At 41.5% G+C, this 21,216-nt stretch overlaps 1 protein-coding gene across 4 annotated transcripts in view; it reads right to left on the bottom strand.

The window, feature by feature from the left end:
- The window catches only part of dgkg (diacylglycerol kinase, gamma), a 60,045-nt gene extending 39,077 nt beyond the window's left edge, over window positions 1–20,968 (bottom strand). The window contains exons 1-10 of one of the 4 annotated variants that reach the window (XM_028393725.1): window positions 20,725–20,968; window positions 10,486–10,932; window positions 7,284–7,360; window positions 4,272–4,422; window positions 2,152–2,214; window positions 1,624–1,887; window positions 1,386–1,538; window positions 1,059–1,108; window positions 848–922; window positions 365–484 (exon numbers count right to left, since the gene is read on the bottom strand). In XM_028393725.1, the coding sequence (XP_028249526.1) occupies window positions 365–484; window positions 848–922; window positions 1,059–1,108; window positions 1,386–1,538; window positions 1,624–1,887; window positions 2,152–2,214; window positions 4,272–4,422; window positions 7,284–7,360; window positions 10,486–10,552 (1,020 nt within the window). In that variant the 5' untranslated portion in view covers window positions 10,553–10,932; window positions 20,725–20,968. Of the gene's footprint in view, window positions 1–364; window positions 485–847; window positions 923–1,058; window positions 1,109–1,385; window positions 1,539–1,623; window positions 1,888–2,151; window positions 2,215–4,271; window positions 4,423–7,283; window positions 7,361–10,485; window positions 10,933–12,533; window positions 12,656–20,724 lie in introns of those variants that run through there. The other 3 variants (XM_028393727.1, XM_028393726.1, XM_028393728.1) reach the window with 3 other exon arrangements.
- Between the last annotated feature and the right edge of the window lie 248 nt (window positions 20,969–21,216).

Genomic DNA, 21,216 nt, shown 5'->3' on the forward strand with positions numbered 1-21,216 from the left:
ATAACTTTTGAAACTGGTACTTTTTGAGGAGGTGAGATACATGTTAAAGGACTAAAATGCTCAAGTAGTAGACTCATCATAATCTTCTATGCGTAGAGTGACACACCATACACCCGTTTCTAGATGAGAAACTCACACACTTACAACATTAGTATTCTGCTAAAGGATGCTGATTGGTCAGTTCATATGATTAAAGGCGAATTAAAGCCAGTTTCTTTACACTGGCATGAACAGGAAGGGCATAGGCTCTCCAAAAAACCTTTAAGTAACACAACTTTGAACCAGCAGATGGGTTTGTGAGTCACTGCAGCATTTAGTCTTTTTCAGTTCAAAATGTATCTGCCAAGCAGGAAATAAAATGTACCGTGTCCATGCCCAGCAGCACCAGTAAAGGGATGGTGGTGAGGCCTCCTCTGATCCATTCCTCCAGTGTGACCGTCCCATCTCGGTCGTAGTCGATTTCCTCCATCATCTCCTTCAGTATCTGCAGAGACAAACAAAGAGTGCAGTCAATACACACACACAAAATGACTGTTGTAGTAAAATAGTCAAAATAATAAATACCAAAAAGTAACCCTTTAAAATGCTTAAAATTAAAAAACAAAAATAACAGCAATAAGTTATTAGTATTTAATAATTAGTAATTCATTAATAATAGTTGATGAGATGGAGCTTGTTTAAATACATGTTTAAATATATGTTTAAATACATAAAAAAATATTATAAATACAGACAAAATGAGCCTTCATACCAATTAATCCAGGACAGTATGAAGTTTCTTTATTCTGTCAGAGTGTGTGTGTGTGTGTGTGTGTGTGTGTGTGTGTGTGTGTGTGTGTTTACTCACTGGTCGCAGTTCTGTCGAATCCCACTCCAGATACTCTGCTACATGCACCATCTGATTGATGATGCGATCCAGTTCCTACACCAACAAAGATCGGACACTCACAGAATCACTTTCAGTGCTTAGAATGCATCTTCCTTTCTACTCCTCCTCAGCACATGTCTCATATTAAAGTGAATAGATCCTTTAGCAATGGTGTCACATTAACACTCACCGAGCTGTCCAGGACCCCGTTACCATCGGTGTCGTACAGCCGAAACATGACTGCAGGGAAACGAGAGAACAGAGGTCTTATGATGAGTCAGATCATTAGGAGCTCTGTGACACTTTCTGGACTACCTCCAGGTGACCTTAAAGAACTGTACCAGGGCAGAGAGAGCAGTTAGGAGAGATTAGCCCTGTTAGTAGGAGCCAATATAGCCTGAGACACTAAGAAAAGTCAATCAGCCGGTCTTAAGCGTGCCATTGACCCTATGTGTATGTATGTGTAAAAGCAGCTTATTGCTGATGCTTTCAAACTCCACCTCCTCCCTTCACTTACACTCCAGCTTGTCCTCCGGCATCCCCCTCTCTAACAGTGAAAGGTAGCAGACGATGTCCTTGAGAAAGACCACCTGAGGCGACGGCAGCGGGGAGCCTTTTTGAGGTGATGGGCTCCTCCGCAGTGACAAATGCTTCTCAGAGCGGCTCCTCTCTGTGGATAAACAACACAAACCTTTCCTCAGATGACAGTCTCAGTCTCTCAGTAACAGCAGCATTAGTCTGGCACTCTCACTCACCTGGTGAGAGTTTGGGGGACACTGGAGACCTGGCTGGCCCAGCATTGGCCGTCAGGACATTGCTGCTGCCCTCTGGTGGTTTGACCTGAGCACAGGGTGACCGGTGGGGCCCCCCAGGCGTGTGGACCCCAGTCCCTGAACGCTGCGAGGAAGAGCGAGAGGAACATGGGGAGGTGGTGGCTCCTGAACCCGCAGTGCTCATAACGCTGGAGTGCTCAGGCGTGTGTCGGCCCATCGCAGACAGGATGCTTTTCCCGTTCATCCCTGATGGTGCAGAGAGAGCAAGGGAGGAAATAAAAGTGATAGAAAAACAATTAAAAAAATGAAAGAGGGTACAAATAATAAAACAATACTGCAGAGCAAAATAAAAGAAACTGCACAAAGAAACAGGAAGCAGGTGTAACACTACAGTCACAAAGCACCACTGTCATCCACAACACAGCAGCAGCACATAACCACACAGAGAGCCTGTGTCCTGTTAAGATGACATCACCCTGCTGAAACAAGCCAGCCGGCCTGCTCTGGTACCTGTAATGGGGGCACAGGCGACTTCGGTCTGAATAGAGATGCCTGCATCAATGGATCGGGCATCTGTGGTCAGCCATTGGTTATAAAAAAACACAACAACAACAGACAGCAGCAGATGCAGAGAGAACATCAGTCATCAGAGTGTATCTGTACGAGTTCATCAAAATAAAAGCCCTACTTCTGCAGCCTTACTCAGGAGAACAGTCGTTTGTTTTTTGACAAAAGAAGACTCAAGGAAATAAATAGACATATTATATACTGTGAGTCAGTGTCCAATTAGTGTTCAAAAACATGTGTGACTATGATTGATTAATTGATAAAAAAAAACATGTGCAGGGGTATTACCAAAGACACAAAACAAAACAAAGAAAGGTCTGATGGTTTTCCTGTAAATCATATTCTTATTCTTAACTTTTTTTTTCCATAGAATCGAAATATTCTGTTTAGATTTTTTTTTATTTATGTGTAATTCTGAATAATGGGGTTTGAGATCTAGAAGATTGCCACCAGGTGGCAGTGCAGGCTCTGTGAAAATGGGAACACACACTAAAGCAACAGCAGACCCTGAATGCATCAACCAATGAACTTCCAGATCAGGTCAAAGTGTCCCTAAGTACTTTTCTAAATATGACTAAAATGAGAGAATGAATTAATTTACAGAACGTCACTATTTTTTTTTTTACTTTGCTACAGATGATTAAAAAAAAAATCACAGCCGATCTGACAGAACAAACTCTTCCTAAATAAATAATTTACTGCAGTACAAAATACTTATTTCTTTTGTATAGTTTTTACAGTTTTATTTTCGGTGCATATAAAATGCTTACACATAAACTGAGTTTTTTTTCTGGAAACAGACGAACAGATGGGACCTGAAGATGCTTCCTTGGAAACCAGAAAGTGACAACACAGTCTCATTGAAAAAACAATTATCCACTAATCAGGCAAATAGAGACATCAATTGTCTCTTGTGGACAAATGTTGTTTTTTTTGACCACACTCCCAGAGGGAAACAATAAGGACGATGCGACGCCTCAACACGGCACAGACTGATAGATGCTGCTCACACTCGGCATCTCACTCTTGCAATCCACAAGAATAGACTCAGCCGTCCATCTGTGAGCTCAGCTGCTGCAGTCCCCACGCAGCGCTCACATACAAACATGGAGGCAGTGAACACACAGCCAGTGTGACCCCTCAGTGCCCCACAGACGTCTGTCCTCATCACCGGATATCAGAGCAGAGTCTGTGATATTTAGTGGTGACTAAATCTGTATGTCCATCTGTATGTCTCTGCACATTGAGACGCTTTAAACAGTCAGAGTGAAGAGACTCATGTCTCATTAACTTTAAGTTGTGGTTAAGACATGAGATGAGGTCATTACCTCATCTCATGTCTTAACCACAACTTAAAGTCAGCAAATAGCCAGTCAAATTACCACACAAGACTAAGACTAAGAAAGAGAAGCATAAATGTATACATTTATCCACAGTGACCCCCAAATGTTAATCTGTACACCTAACTTGACAGTCAGGGAGATAACAACCTAACATCAACCAATCAGATTAATCCATTCCTGAAGAGGAAACACCAGAGCCCCAGAGCCTAAGTTCTGAACTCCAGACTTCTACCTTTTTACTTTCACCACATACTGTGACTGTAGTGCATCCTGTTAGATGGGTATGAATACAGTTTGTCCACAACTGAAATATCACAACATGGTGCCTTTGATCATTGTGTCGAGCTCAAATGACCTAATATTAGATATAAATTGGTGTTAGATACATTTTATCTGAGATACGTTGTGTCATATGCTCAGTCTGCAGCTCGGTGATGTGACATATCTTTGTGCAGAGGATTGTGGGTAAGAATAACCAGAAAAAGCATGCATGCTTGCATTCTATAAAATGTGACTGGATGTATTAAAACATATTGGTAGTTTTGTCAATATTGTATAAGTATGGATACAGCCTCAGGTCTGGACAATGGAATTGTGAGATTTATGTAATCTAGCATCCTCTTACATCTGCAGAACAACATCACCTGATTTCATCTTATACTAGAGGTGGAGCATTTTCTTTAATAAGTAAACATAATAGAAGGTTTAAACTTTGCCTACCCAGCAAGCTGGTTCCTGCTCGGGGCTGGTCTGGAGAGCAGCGTCCTGTCTTGCTTTTGAAGGAGGTGAAGAGATGCTGACACAGCTCCTCTGGAATGTCATTCTCCAGGTACGTGGCCATGAAGAGCTGGAAGCCCTCATAGTCGATGGGCTGCAGAGAGAGAGAGAAATGGGAAAGAATTATTGAGGCGCTGAGGAGTGAGCGAAATTCACACCGACCATGGACGGAAACATGAGATGGACTTCAGCTCAGGTTGATCTGAAATGAAGGTCTGGTGACATGCTGGTCCGCTGACCGTCACTGTACATCTGCATCCAGATAAACAGCGATACTTCACAACGTTTCTGAATACAGACAAGCTATGTTGTTAATGCTGCCACACAGCCGTGAGGTCATGACTCTGTGACCTTTGACCTCCTCCCCTCTGACAGACCATCTGCAGCAGAGTGGGAGATGTTATGTCATGTTAGTGGATAGAATGTGCATGCAGCCTGCCAACACCGACACCACACAGCATGCAGAGGCCGCCGGGCCGAGCCTTACTTGGTTCAGAACGTCCTGCTTCTGTTTAAGAGTTGAAACAATGAGAAGGAAGAAAATGAGGAAGAGGAGGAGGAGGAGGAGGAGGATTGGGTAAAAGAAGAGAAGGGTTAGCTACCAGAGCACCTGATTTAGTAGCACCATCCCTACTAAAACCAGCTGCAGTCACCAAGGAGTGAATGGATCTAAAATAATTATTTGGGGTAATACAGTATTGATTATATATCAGAAAAAAATGTCCTTTCCTCTTTCTTACAGCTAAGGTATGTCTGCCCACAGAATGCTAGCAGTGTTCTAACAGATGCTGATTTGCATCAGGAGATCCTCTGATTGGCATCGGAGTCCATAGATGGCCATAAGGTCTCTGCTGCTGCTTGCTGGATGTGTGATGTGTGTGGATAAGCTTATTCCTTCTCATAAAATAATCCTTACAACATTCATTTAATGGCATTTATCTCAGTGTGAAAGGCCACTCCTCCACAGCCTGAGCAGGTCTGCAGAACCTGCACCTGTCCTATTCATAGGACCACATTCATTCTGGACTGTCTCAAGGGACTGGAAATTTACAGACGGATTCCTCTCCATCTGGAAATTCTCTGTCAGCTACTGTGTGTGAACAAACATCTTCATTAAAGACGTGCTTGTGAGGTGGTGTGCACCACCAGGTTGGAAGGAAAATAATCATAACAATACAATTTCTGTACGTCTTGCAATACTGGTGGAGTCATCGGCTACTTAATAATCATATTAATCACATCAGAACCACATGTTGTATGTGGTAAGAACTTTCTCTCAGATTACATCAACCTTTCACTTAATAGGGAATGTCTCATTCAAACCAAAACAGGTAAAAATGACCTGCATCATTGTTTTGATGTCACATATGTCACAGGCTTCAGTTCAGAGCAGCTATAACTGATGGCCGTCACAAAGGAACACGGCATGATGAGGATCCTCCCTGAGCTAAGCTTTATTGACCTAACCCCAAGAGCCCCGACCGCCTGCCAGCCATTGTTCATATCCCACAGTCTCCTTATTTGGACAAACAAACCACAAGGCTTTAATTTGCTGTGCATCATGTAGCACGACAGGTTCAGACAAATATGCACACACACACACACACCATCCTGAAACAGAAAAGGCACTGTTCATGTTTTGATAGATTGAATTTAAAAACACTCAGATTCTCCCTTTGGAAACACAACATTCACCTCTGTGTCTAACTGGTGATCATTCTCTGTGTGAGCAGGCTCATGGTCAGAGCTGCCTGTCTGTAAATATTCCCCAAGGGCAGCCATGACACATTTACATGCTTCTTTTTAAGCTTTTTCATTTTTTGCAGGACTGCAGGTTGATTTGACTTCTTCTTAAAGGTAGAGCTGCACTCTTGTCTACATCCCAGAGTGAATCTGAAGGACAACAATAGACACACGGGGATTCCACAGACACCAGATCTCACAGAAACTCATGTGATCAAACGTGGTTTCAGGAGGGGAAAAAAAAGTCACGGGATGTCTAAGCTTTAACTGCTTTTAGCACTGCAGGAGGGCACATTGTTACATTCACATTTACCTAAAAAATGCAGCCTCTGCTGTTGTTTTGCAGCTGAAGATGAGCTGATGTTTTACTAATTTGGTTTTTATTCACAGGAAGCCATCCTGCTCTGAATTAACTAAAAATAACTGTGATTGATTGAGCGGGAGGAGGAAGAGGTCGCAGTCTTCTTTTGTCACCAGTTGGCTAAATAGATTCCACTACAGCTGGACTGATGACTCATCAGAGGTACGCACACACACACACGGACACACACGGACACACACACATTGATGGATGGCCAAAGCAGATCCTCAGTGGTCATTGTGGCGCCAGGTGACTGTGGGGTTTCAAAGAGCCCACATGAACATTAAGTCTGGTTCTTACGGCGCCAAACTCCCAGCCGAGCTGTTAGTCATGTCATCACGAATACTGAGGTGAAACTTCCAGCTGGGAGGAGGTGATAATGAAGAGAGGAGGCGACAGAAATGGAAAATATACTACTACAAATAAAAGAACAGAAGGAATAAAGGTTGCATCACTTCCACGTGTTTGAGCCAACGTAAACGATGCAGAGGAAATTGTTCTTCCTGGATTTGGTGGAACCTGGTGCTGCCAAGACAGCTGAAGCCTCTGTAATGAGTGAGTCGCATTCATCCATCAACGAGCACAACCAAAAATTCCCTAAATAAGTAGCTAGTTGTACCCTAACACGTACCCTAGAAATGCTAAGAAATGAGCGACTCCTTTTAGATGACATAAAGTGGGAGCAGATAAACTGACGTCAGGTGGCCAAGTTGAATCTGAGAATGTGTCTCCACAGTTTCGGACTAAAACAGGGTGAATGACTGAGCATTCTGATATTAGCCCGAGTCAGATGAAGGCCAAGAAGCTTCAGCTGACAACAGAGAGAGAGAGTAGCGTAGGTGCAGACACACCTGCTCTGGGTTGTATTTGGAGAGAACTCCTTCACCATGAAACTCCTCCAGAACATCCTTCAGCTTCTTTGTAGAGTCTGAAGAAAAAAAAACAGAAGAATCATTACTGTTAGAGAAACCTGTTTGTTTCCACACACGAACACATTCTACACACTTTACATTCAAAACACATTTGATGTCCGAGTACCTTGAAAAAAAGTCAATTGAATAGCAACTATTTTCAAATTAGACTTCAGCCTCAAAGTAGCACTGATGCAGAAGCCTGCTACAATCTTTGGTCACTTTCGTGCACCAAGTCACAGCAGTTGTGTGTGCGCAATGACAACTGGTCATTATGTGCATTTGTTTATATTTTAGAAAATAAGAATACGGGAAGTACCGGTAGACAATTTAGTTTTTAACACTTTTCTGGATCTAAAAATGACTAAAATCAAATTTCGTGCGCCCTGTTAAAGAGGGATAAAAATGCTGCATCCCATTAACACTCTCTGATAAAGACTCATCTGTAACAGGAAGAGCTGCATCAGCTGAGCTGGTGAGTCAGCCTGTTTGTTAAATGTGAAAGGGGACATGGTGTCTTTCTCACTTTTAGATGCTAATCCCAGGTCCATGCTCTCTCTCACACAGACACAGAGCGAGCGTCTGTCCAGAACACTAACTGTAATGACCTCCTCCCACGATCATCTGTCAAACAATTAGAGGACAAATGTACACGTGTGGATGGACAGATCACCACCATTACTGCAGCGCACGCACACACACACACTCCAGAACCTGGTTTCACCAATCACGTTACCCTCACAATCAACAACGGATGACACTTCATTATTTTTAGTGCACAGTAGCTCTGTAATGCTTTCCTATTTCTGTCTTGTGCTAATAGTTCTCAGTGACTGACTGACACACACACACGAAGAGGAAGAAAAGGAGTCTCAGGTATGAAGAGAAACATGTTATAGAGAACATCTGCTGCATAGCAACAATAACAAGAACTGAATGAATCAATAACCATTGATTAACAGTTTTTACTCCCTGTTTTTAGCTGTTTGTAAGTTAAAATACGGAGCTGATGAAGTGTAAATGTTTCAGATTTCAATCAATGATTTATTTTATGTGGTCTGATCAATAACATGACAGGAGCAGCTCTAAACTCTTTCTAATTGTGAAAACGATAATCAAATAATTGACTAAATAGTGCTTTTTACATTTTCATAAAACAGTAGTAGTAAATATATTTTCAATCCTATTGACTAATTATTCAAGTCATCTAAGTTCTAAGTTATCAATTACAAAACTGTAACCATCTGTGACTTTGAATAATTATTAACCGACCCTTTTCTCCATTCACTGGTTAGAGTACGACTGCTGTGCTGTTAGTAAGGTAACAATACTTTTCTTCTTAAAGTTAAAAATGTAAAGTAAAATAAATATTTTTTATTATTTTTTAAGAAGTGTTGACATACTGTGAGTGCTTGAGGCAGGGACATCTAAATTCAAAGGTCAGAGGTGATTATATTCCATTGTGATCACCTCTGGAAGTTGTCGTTTCTATTCTAAAACTTGAAAATAAATGGCTCAAATTATCAATAAGAAATATAGCAGCGATGAATCACCAAGTGTTTTGGTGGTATTTTATTTTAAGGCTTCCTAATGGCACTAACCACTCCCTAAAAAAACAGCCTGCGTTGTTCATTAAGCTCCTAATTGATCAGCTGGTGAGACTCGAGCCTTCCTGTCTTCCCGCCTGCCGGGGCTTCCTGTCGGCTCATTTGTCATGTTTCGATTATAGAGCGGTGCAGCTCATAAACCCTGCTGGACTGCAGCAGCGTGAATGGTGGGAGGATTAGCCTCGATTCTTTTTGTTGTCTGCTGTTCGGGGTCGTGGCCTGAGAGATCTGCTGTGTAGGCGGCTGCTCGGCCACCGGAGCTGCTTTAACTAGCTCAGGAACTTTACGAAGCTTCACAGTTCACACAGATAACCTAAAATAACCCGAGTATACCGATGTGAAAGAGACACCTGGCCGCTAAAAAGGTCGACTCTGGGTAAACAGGTAGACGTCACAACAGCAGTTAAGAGTCATGCACCGCCACCCTGTGAGGAGAACAGTGCAGAGCCGCCTAGTACCAGGCAGAGACAGCTGGTGGAGTCACTGTCGGCAGCGGCCAGCTTCTTTTGAATGATGGTTTTGGCCGCACAGGGACAAGAGAGTGCCACATACAAACTTGTACCTCTGGTTAGTGAATCTAACATGTTGCTCCTGTGAGTCTACAAAATATGGCCGTGTGGTTCTTCAACAGAATAGCTTGCATGAGACAGTCACACAGATGGACAGAGTCCAACAGGAGCCAGAAGACAGACACTCTTTTGACTAACAAATGTTGCAGATGAGGGGAGAGCCACAGGACTCATCCACAGGCTAATAAGAGGCATTCACAGGAAATCATGACAGAATAATGTGACACAGATTATCCTGCTCAAGTGTTTGTTTCTTCTTTATCATGGCAGAATGCTTTATATAACTAAACTGTTAAATCTCAGTGAAAGAACAAACCTGTGATCACCTAAAACAAGTCACCTAGTTTAAAATGAATGTCTTGACCATTTCCTTTACTTCTTTACAAAGTGTTTGTCACGTAAGTGAGCTTATAACATGAAAAACAAAAATTAAATCTGTTAGGTGAGGAGATAAAAGACAAGAATTTATTTTAATAAATTCAGAGATTGATACAAAAAATTATAAAAACTGACAGAAATGTAAAGATGTAAAGAAAGAAGTTCTATGAAGTTCTAGATCTAAAAAGGTATACATTTTTATGGGGAAAAAATAATAATTCCCCAAAAAAGGCCAAAACTGCAATATTTATTCATGAGAAAAATATATTATCTGGCTAAAAATGTACAAGAAAAAAACATTTTTGGGCACTTTATAAATGCTGCTTATTTATATCTAAATACACATAACATCTTTAACTTTGTGTCAATCTCTCTTTGTCAGCTTAGTCAGCTCCAGAGAGTCTGTTGACGCCCTTTTAAAACTGGGCTGCATGGATTCTTTGGCATGCTGTAACATGAATACCACATAATTTGGTTTTGCAAACAAACCTTTTAAGCTGCATCAAAGCACATACAAAACACCACATTGCATGTCAAACACACACACAATCACAAAAACAGACCCTTCACAATGGTGTGTATACTTACACTCGCTGTACTGCTGCAGCTGTGTGAACTCAGCTGGACTCAGACAGACCCAGCTTCCGTCTCCCATGCTGCCTGAAGCCAGGGGCCGGGCTCTGTGTGCGTTTGTGTCTGTGTGTGTGTGTGTGTGTGTGTGTGCGTGCGTGTGAGTGTGCTGGTCCACAAGTGCCGCTGTGGGGATTGATGGTTATCCTCGGGTCAAGCTGTGTAGCGTGATTGAGGCAAAAGGAGACGGCATCTCTGCCTTGTAGCACCTGATGAGCCCACAGGAAGTGAAAAGCCGAAACAAGTGAGGCCACATCAGGCAGAGAAGGAGGAGTGATGAAGGATGAATATCTTAACGGTCACTCTGAATGACAAAAAAAATCAGCCCAGTGATAAACGACGTTTAGCTCCCTGCAGCACAAAAGGTTTATCAGCAGGTCTGTGATGAAAAATACTTCCTCTGACCTGAAAAGAGACAAAGAGAGGAAAGAAATACATAAATCAATGTGATCACACATCTCTGAAATGGATATACAACATAAAATGTAGAAATGAATGTGGAGGAGAGGCAGCCAAGAGGACAGCAGAGAGTGATAGAAAAGAAATTGCAGCAGAAAATGAAATGAAACTCACATCAAATTCAACCAAATTTACTGGACTGGTCACTAAAGCTATAAAGTAACACTAGATGAATGCTGCAGTGGTAAATTTCAGACAACCACGTAATGTTTACTTTGTAACACTAGCTTATAGAGTAATTAGCGAACAACAAGTTAGCAGTCAGATCTGGCTGAGGAAATGAACCCTCTCCGAGTGTTGTGCTAATTAAGAGATCACAGAGAAACACACATTTAGCTCCACCAGCTAGCTGTAACTGAGCAATATTGCATTTATCAAGTTGTTTACAAAGCTTTATAAAGCCACACTTGCTGTAATTTGCTTTGCATTGTTGCCTAAGCTAATTAAGTAATTTGCAAAAAGCAGGCTAGCCAAGAGTTTATATGGATTATCCATTAGCATTATTTGTTATGGCTAAAACATCCCATCATTAAGTAGAAAACCACAGGCCATTATTATTGACAGAGGAAGGTCCAATTTTATAATGTTACAGTTCATTCACACAAATACAAATATGTTAATGCACCTTTATTTTTTCTTACATGTGGAACTGAGTCTGCAGTGTAATGAGTCTGTCAACTGAAGGGAGTGACTGACATCTTTCCAGAGCTGTGACTCAAAGCCACTCCAGGAACCAGCTAGTCTCTAGAGGAAAAGTGTGAAAAACTGCAGCTGATGTGATCTGTGTTGGCTCCTGGAAGAGTCTGTGCTCGTGCAAATTGAAAATGAGAGGACTTTTGACTGATGCCAAGGTACACGTAGTTCCCAGAGAGAGGAGATAAAAGCACGGGTGACTAACTCAAACTCAACAACAGGAGCTTATTTTTAGAATTACTTCTCGGTTAAAACAAGTATGAACGTAAAAAAAGTGTTGTAATTTGTTTCAGATTACCATGCAAACACTGTGATCATGATCCAAACTGCATGGAATACTAGCTGCGTTTAGTAAAGCGTCTATATCTACTGAGAAGGAAGAGTACCACAGGTCATTATGTGACTGTGATCAGATCAAATGAACAGTTTGCACAGACCAGGAAAGGTGTGAGAGATATAGAAGTTGCTTTCAATGTATGTATACAGAGTATGCATGCCTGTCTAACTAAACTGGTTGTTGCTCTGTGTTGTTCTTGCTGAGTTGTCAGATCAACAGTGTTTAAAGTGTCTCACAGCTCTGCAGTTTCAATTCATCGTATTGTTGTCAAAACAAGTGAAAACAAAACCCGCTGCCACAGGTGCTGCAGGTTGTGTTTAGTTTCCACTCGACTTTAGCCGCATAATCTGACTGAAGTTTAGAACATTTCTACCCACACTGTATCCAGAGAGGAGTTAAACTGTTGTTCTGGATGCTATAACTATAACTATAACCAACGGATTTCAAGTTTGATTCAATTTTTCAGAACTACATTTTTTCATTACTCTCATAGAACTAGGAGTTAAAAGTCTCATACATCACCCCTTCTCTGCTCACTCCTGGACTACATGGGAGACGGCTGCTGGCATGTAATAATTGGCTGTGCACGATTTAGTGATGTTGCTCTCACACAATCACAGAACAAAAGGGAGGTCTATGTGTATATACTAAGAGTACGTGACAGAGACGGAGCACGTGCCAATCAAGTGTGTGGGGCCTCCCCTCGCTGCAGAGAGGGATTCTGTTTTGCTCACGATGTTGCCCAGCAACAATGACGTCACTGGTGCACACGACGAAGAGAAGCAGAGAGAGAGAGAGATCACTACAGCTTCTACTCTATGAACTGATGTATATATATATATGATATAGATTAGATCTGAGGACGTGTCCTTTGCTCATACAAAGACTACAGGAAGATGATTTAGATCATTTTTGTTCCTAATTTATAGGTTTTATTACATTGTTATATGTGCTAATAATAAACATATTTTCTGTACAAAGATTGGTGAATATAAATTAAAATTGTTTCATTTTAGGAAAAAGGAGCAATGATCCTCCTACATCGAGACTATCAGACAACCTGATTCCCAGCCACATATACATATATATTTGGTAAGTTTTGAGGATAATTGTCGAGTCCAGCTGCTATTCATTTTAGCAGATTATCCATTTTTGTAGTTTCTAATTTGAAGCAGCCCATGTTGCTGGTTGTTTTGCCACTTAGTCGGAGCAAGGCAGGAGTGTTGGGCATATCAGTTACTTCAGCATTTTCACTGATCCTCACCATCTTTATGCAAAAAAACCAAAGCTATATAATTCATCCCAACTCCTGGGTTACATTGACTGCAGTGTTGCTTGATGCTTATAAAATACATCAGCTAACATTATCAAGCAATCAATGCCGGATCCATGTCATGACATTTAGCTGGCTAATCAAATACTATATATGTAGATATGATCGTAAGCTAACATGATCAAAAATATAAACATATGGATGACACATAAAGGCACTCATGCGCTGTTAAACGTAGGGCTACGTATGGGCTTACTGTAGAAAACAACAAAAGTTTATGTTCATATATTATACTGTTGTTGTTTCCAGGTTGTGTGTGATGTTGCATAATTCATTAAGCTGACAAACTTTATGATGTTGTTTTGTGTTCATATTTGTCATTTTCTGCAAACAAACTAAAAATGCACAAACAGTCCGACAGGTTCATGTCATCATACCTGTTCCATCAGGTCCTTTTAAACAGTCTCTCCTGCTCAGTAACACTTTAGTTAAAACAGACCTGAATGATGGGACAGTTAGTACGAGTCTCTATGAGTGAAACTAAAGCCTCAGTACTGTGGTTTTAACGAGCATCACTGACATCACAGATCAGTGTTAGGAAATACAGAGAGATCATTCACACCTTTGCTGCACATTGTGTTCATTACAGTGCTCTGTCTGCTTCATTCTGCTTTGCATGAAAAAGCAGTGGCCCCTTCAGAAACCAGATGTTTTTTTTATTTGTAATAAAATGTTTAAAAAGAGCAGTGTACTGATAAAACTGAGAGAAAAGGGTCAGCTTTGAATGTTTATACACAGAATGTGTGTTAGTGTTTTATGCCTCAATTCAATTTGTGTCTTAAGACACAGTAGCTAGTTTGGAAATTAGTGTAAATGCTTACAGTGGTGTGTAAAAATCCCACTCTCACACCAAACATGAACACCCTGTCAGCCTTTAAACAAGCTGGGTCATATACAGTACATCCTGCAGGAACAGGGCATACGAAGACAACTGCAAAATCTGTTCGTAGGTCTGTTTATGGCCTGGTCTTAGATGTTTTGAAAATTCTGACTTTTTTGCTCTGTCCTTCACAACTCCACTGAGTATGGGACTGAATGAGTGGTGAGTTCAGCACACGCCACATCTTGTGTGAAAGAAGCCAAAGAGGCCTCCCATATGGAAAGAGCAGCACTGCCAAATTAGGACACTGATGCTGATTACAGTGATAACAATGAAGAGGAGGGAAGGTAAACAGAAAGAGAAGCTCAGACATGATGTCCACAAAAGAAGATGGAAAGCAGTCTCATAGAGTCACAACTTTAAAGCCACAAGGTCTCAGAATGAAATTTAAATAGCCAAATGCCTCACAGGATGCATCTAACTGCCTGCAGAGGTCTGAGCAGGATACCGAGGCCCGCTGCACAGGAAGAGTATGCAGATAGCAGCGAGCCCTTTCACCGCCTGCTGCAGGAAGCCGTAGGACTGTGCGGCCATATGATTAAATGGATACCAACGGCAGCTTTTCTGTGTCGAACATCAGTCACTTACAGCATCGACATAATCTTCATGATCCAAGCATTTCTAAATATAGACATGCCACTATAACTGGGTCGGTAGCTTACTGAGCAACTCTAGAAATCTAAAAGCCCCTGTCTGCACCTGGGCTACAGTGAAGCTCCATGTTTTTATGAAGCAAACTATGATTTCTTAGCAGTTTTTAGTCTTGTTTTTGTTTACACTTTGTCACTAAAATGATTGGATTATTCCTCAAATCTGCATACAAAGGATACGCCTGATTCAGGCCTGCATGTGAAAATAATTTTGCACGTAAATGTTTGCAATGAGGAAGCAACACAATTCACACCCAGAACAGAAAGCGCAACCGTTTCACAGCCTTTTAATACAACCCTGAGAGCAAGGAACAGGAGGTGAAGTTGAGTCAAATAAGTCTCTAAATCCAGGGGCTGCATCCTTTGAAGGACCTGATCACTGAAACTCTTAATAAATTTGTGAAAAACTTTTCTATGGTCCTTGAATGCATAATTTGAGATGTTCGATCTGATCAAAACACTTCATTCTACATGTATGAAGGGTTTGTACTGAACAAAATAAAGTGTAAACTTCTTGGGACAACCAAAAAGCCAGGATTGACCAGCAGTCACATGACAAAAAGACAGCAGGTTATTGGCTGATTTGCAGGCTTTCTATAGCATGTGGAGCTCCAAAAATTCAATAATTAAATACAATACTACCCTCTTTTATATATATTGTCTCCATGTGTGATCTTGTGTTAAGACATGATTGTGTTCTCTTCTATCCATGATTGCTGTTTCCATAGAGGCACAGGATATTGCAGTGAAGTCTATACTGAGGGAACATGTGACAGAAGGGAAAACACAAAAAAACAGACTAGAGTTAAAAAAGGGGTTTGTTCTATCATGAACCATGCAAACATCTCTAAAACTCCACAACTCACATGGCAATGATCCCAGCAACCCTGCAGACCACAGGAAGCATTTATAATTTGTGGGTCTGTCCCTCTAAGTACCTGCATATCATATGAATTTGACTACAAAAGCGGTGCACACCTGCCTTGGCTTGTGTGTGCCCTTGCTTCCATTTGCATTTTGCAGTGTGGGTGTGTTTGTCCAAAATCCACACAACCATCATGCTGCCTGCACAGTCACAGCTTTCTATAAAACAAGGAAATGAAAGAGCACGAGTGGACTGAGGTTTTAATTGTCTCACCCATGAGAAGCATAGAGGGGCTGGTTCTTCAGCATTAGTCACAGAATCACTTGAATCACTTCAATCACCTGAATTCTATGGCAGGTTTCCTTTGCTTTGTCACACAAATGAGAGCTCGTAATGGCTCATTAGGCTCTTTGTAGTGGTTTAAGATGCTGAAGAAAAACGCTTGAAGTACTTCCACAATAAAGGTCATCAAAAAGAAAAAAAACCTGCCAAGGACATTAAAATATTCTGAGCAAACTGCTCAGAACAAACACTAAGCTATACCACGTCCAGTGATTAGGCATTTAAAGTGTATTTCCTTAACCAAAGTATCAACCTTACAAATCAGATGTTTAGTCCCACGGAAGCTGTTTAGAAAGCTTTCAAAAGACTATGACAGCTGATTAGATTAACCATCTGTCAGTAACTGTCAATCACAAGCCAGCGTCAACCAATCAGATCAGAAGAAACACCAGTTCACAAGGACTGTTGTTATTATGAGGGCAATATAAGCTACAAGTCACTCTTATCTGCACAACTAACACTCATCAGATTACTAGCATGAGTGCATGTCTAGCTTATTTGCTTGCTTGCACAGCTCTGATTTGCCTGCTGTCTGTTGATAACTGTTCCTTATTCATCTTTCTCGTTGTTCTCTTCTTGACAAAGACGTCTGAAAACTCTACTGAGAAATCTGTAAATTAGTGTCTGGCATTTTTAAAATAAGGATCCTGAATGAGGATCTGAACTTGTTCATTGCCTGCTGGTGAATTGAGTCAGTGGTGACACATGGCTTTTTTACACCCACCCCTGAGCCAACACAGAGAATCAGCACTGACAACAGGAAATTACTTTTCAGGGTAATTGAGTCCCAAAACCGTCTGCTCATCAGAAAACATGGCTCTGTAGAGCTTCCTGATGTAGGAGGTGTTTAATGGAGGGATCAGCGGGCACAGACAGAGGTGGACAGGCCAAAGACAAATTTAGTGTTTAAGAGAATGAACAGCATGGGGGCTGCAGACCCAGCTCCATCTTTATCCATAAAAGGCCTGTGGCTGCTGATCTCCACACCACATCACTCACACACTTTTCCTGCTTCTTTTGCAGACCATCTTCACCTCTCGCTCCCTGTTGTCAAAGCTCCCCACATAAAAATTGTTAAATCTCTCCATGTGTGGAGAAAGTATACGTTTTCACAGTCTGTGCGTACGAGGGGTGAACTCTGTCAGGTACAATACTGAAAATACTGAGTGGAGGAGACTCTCTGAGAAGACAGTGGATTGATCTGTGATCAGCTCTGCTGCAGGCTCACATAGTGCCTTCTGTTCTCTGAGCTACTGGGGATGTAGCCTCACAAATACCACGAGTATTTATGGAAGGCCTGGTGTCATGGCAACTGGGGGATTGTGTGTAAAATGCAGAGGGGATTGGAAAGGCCAAGCTATACACAACAACTGATTGCACTGTATTTAAAGGGGAATGGTGGCCGACTTGAAGTAACAGATGATGCTGTTGCAAACAGTGGCGTTGAACAGTGGTTCAATTATGTGTTGAATACTCCTTAAAACTACAGACCCAAAAACTTCACACATTCACACACTGTAAAAGAAAATCACTGCCTTGAACCAAAAAACCACCTTAAAGTCCACCCAGACATATTTTATTATTACTGGTCACTGTTTATGGAAACACAAACGTGAAAAATATGCAATAACCCTTGATAGTCAGACGTCACAGTGTTTGATATCTGCGCAGTATGTAGTTGGTGTGTAATTCACCTTAGAGTGATAGGCCTATGTAAGGGGATGGGTGAACAGCTGTGCGCTTACTTACAATAATAAAAAGTGATGCAGTGTCTCACATTTACTTCTTGCCAACATTTTGTCACACAGACAACCGCCTCTCTGTGATGAACACTTGCAAAGATATTCAAAAGAAAACTAAGGAAGTCAATTTGGACACAAATCTCTGATGCTTACTGGCTTCCCATGTCACACAGAATCAGCTTTCACTACTGGATTCAGCTGTTTAATTATTTCCAAAACATTCAGCTCTACAGCAGCTCCGTCCCACATTCATCACATCATCATACACTCATGTCACTAAGCTCAGCTCCTAAAAGCAGTGCACTATGAAGAGAAGCAGTGTTTATATTTTCTTAAAATGTTTTTATATCTTAAAACATTTTAAGACAGCAGAGCTTTAAATTAACACTTTGTTGAGAATTGCAGGATCTTGTACAAATAAGAAACAACATAGCCAATCTGGACTAGTATATTATCCGAATAAAAGGATCTCAGCTGTATGTAGACCAGCTAAACCTCTCCAATCAAATATATTCTCCACTCTAGTCTTTTCACAGTGCTAACAGGCCTTCAGTGACATTACATATCATACTGATGCCAGGACAGTGCAGCAGAATTTTATGTAAGTGCAGACATAATATGTTGGCAAAATCTACAAATGGTTGGCCCGTGAATAGTCAGTGAAAAAGTCAGTCAGACAATGTCAGATCATGCACTGGTGTTAAGAAAAAACGTCCACATCGCTGTGTTGTGTCTGTTCTATAGAGCTGAATTTATTTTGTGTGTACACACACACACACACAGTGACTTTTTTTAAAACATTAAATGATATTTGAGAAAATGAAGGTCTGCTCTGTTCCTATGATAACACAATTGGTTTTCAGATGCTGTTTGAAAATGTAACAATGTTTATCTGAGCATCAGCTCAGAGTAGAGCAGGAATCTGCTATCTGCAGTAATGTTGTGTAATTGGTGGGAAGTGACATGTTGGAGTAGAAAACGTCTTATGACTGTAATTCTTTGAGCCAAATTTGCCATAATTGTAGGTACAGATCCAGATATGATAAATACCTAATATGCTGCATGTGCTATACAAAAGACAAAATGTGAAGGAGTAAGTGCCTAGATAAAAACATCACCTCACATCTACTGAGTCAGACGTGGCACCCAGCACAAAAAAGCAAGAGGCTCCCTGATGGCCCAACAGCAGACCATTGTTCAGTGTATCACTGACATGAGACAATTAAACACTACAAGAATTATAGAGTTTTTAACTTGCATTTTAAACAAAGTCAGACTCATCAAATATTCGGATGCAACAGAAAACACAAAGATACCTGAATTATATCGTCTCTTTCATTTATATTTATTTACTAGCACCCTCGAGCTGAATTGCAGCAAGTTTGTGGTACTGTGGGTTGAGCAGGAAGTGCAGAAAAAGGCTGTCCAAGAATGGACTTCATATACTGCTACTGTGGCCGATTCCAGCACTGCTCTGTGAAGGGTCTGTAAATCTACAAGCTGAAAGTGATGATAGCGACTCATTTCAACCAGGTATCCACCAGAGGCTTAGAGGCTTAGGCACTTAATGCTGGCTCCAAAAGAGTGTCAAACCCCTCAAACATTCATGTTTAAATTAACATGTTTACAACCTGCTACAAAAAAACAGTCCCTATTGATAATTTACACAGTCAAGAGGCAGCTGTAGGTGCTGCTATAATGTCGACGGCCACAGCCTCCTACAGGGAGCTCCTCAGCAGCCGTTAGGTGGCATCATAGAAGGTCCATCCATCTTTATAGCCAGTTTATGGGTCAACCTTCGAATTTCTTTATAAAAATCTATACAATTAAAGACTATGTTTTCCTTTTACATTACTGATTAAATATGATTCTATTGAAAAAAGTGTGGGTCACATTCTATTCAGGTCACTACGGAAATGAGAGGCATCAGTTAGAGTGTGTCTGTGCTGCTCTAATCACACAGATCCATGTTCAGACAGGCGATTGTTCACCTCTTAATCCTGCTGATGAATTACTGTCTAATGGATCATCCACCACCACCATCTTCACAGAACTGCACTGACCCAGCAGCTGTCCCTCTACACACACACACAACACTGTTAACATGACCGACACGGGTGTAGAACGTGAGCAGCATTTCAGATCCTCACACTCTCTCCTCATGTGTTTCTGCCTCTCTCTATTTTCTCTGTTGATCCTCCTGACTCGCTCGGCTCTGCCCTCTCGCTGCTCGCTTGCTCATCGTCTTCTCCAGATGAGCGCCTAATGTTTATCACCGACCAAGTGGATGCTGTCAAGGAATAAATAACCATCGCATTTGGTGATTGCTTGATGAGATGTAATTAGATGTGCTGACTGGATATTAATCATGAGAACTCTCAGGCTGAAGCTTTGCTCTCGGGGTGGGAGGCAAGAATTAAACAGGAGTGACATGAAGATGTGCAACATACACTCAGCAACCAGCTCAGATTAACAGAATATTCTCTTCATTCAGAGAGATCTTTTTGCCCTCACAGAGGTCATCAGAATATTTTGAGGACATTTTTCTGGGAAAAGAGTGTCCTGACCCTGAGAAATGATGTTACCAAATACCAGCTGATCAAACTACAGTATTGATCCTGTGCTGAATTGTTCTGTGGTCAGCAGCTTCCTGAAGAAACAATGAGTGTGAGGTGTGAGTTAATCCACCTCCACCCAAACTCACATTCACTGCTGTTCAAAGCAAAGCAGCATTATTGCTTCAGGTCCAGTGAAATTGAAAAAAAAACAACACAAGGAGAAAAGTTGGAGATGGAAACAGACAGCACAGACCGATGACAAACCAGCATACTCACACAGACATGAAGCACGACAGAGCGAGACAGAAGGGAAAGAAGATATACAAAGTCTGTCCTACCTCTGAGCGCTGCTGTTCCCACTATAGTCCATGTAACATCCCCGTATTGAACACACAGTCAGTCACTCAGACAGACAGGCGGCAGGCTCCAGAATGTCAAGTCGTGGCTGTACAGGTCTGCTGTCTGGTGACCAGCGAGCAGGCAGCAGCAGCAGCAGCAGCTGCAACGGAGTCGTCCTCTGTGCTCACACAAACACTCCGCTACACGCAACACGACAGTAGAGGCACTGAAGCCTCGGCAGCAACATCCCTCCCATTCAGCCTGAATTAATTAAGCCTTTTTTCTCCCTCTGCTGCTGCTGCCCTCCCTTTCTCTCTCTCTCTCTCTCTCTCTCTAACTCTCATGTGCGCATGGTTAATGCTCGCTCGCTTTCTCCCCCTCTTTCTGTGTGTGTTCAGTTTCCTCTCTCCCATGTTTCACTGATCAACAGCTTTCTTCTTTTCTTCCTCTCATCAACTGCTTTTTATTATATATATATATATATATATATA

This window comes from Parambassis ranga, chromosome 21 (assembly GCF_900634625.1).
Source record: "Parambassis ranga chromosome 21, fParRan2.1, whole genome shotgun sequence".
NCBI classification, from domain to species: Eukaryota; Metazoa; Chordata; class Actinopteri; family Ambassidae; genus Parambassis; species Parambassis ranga.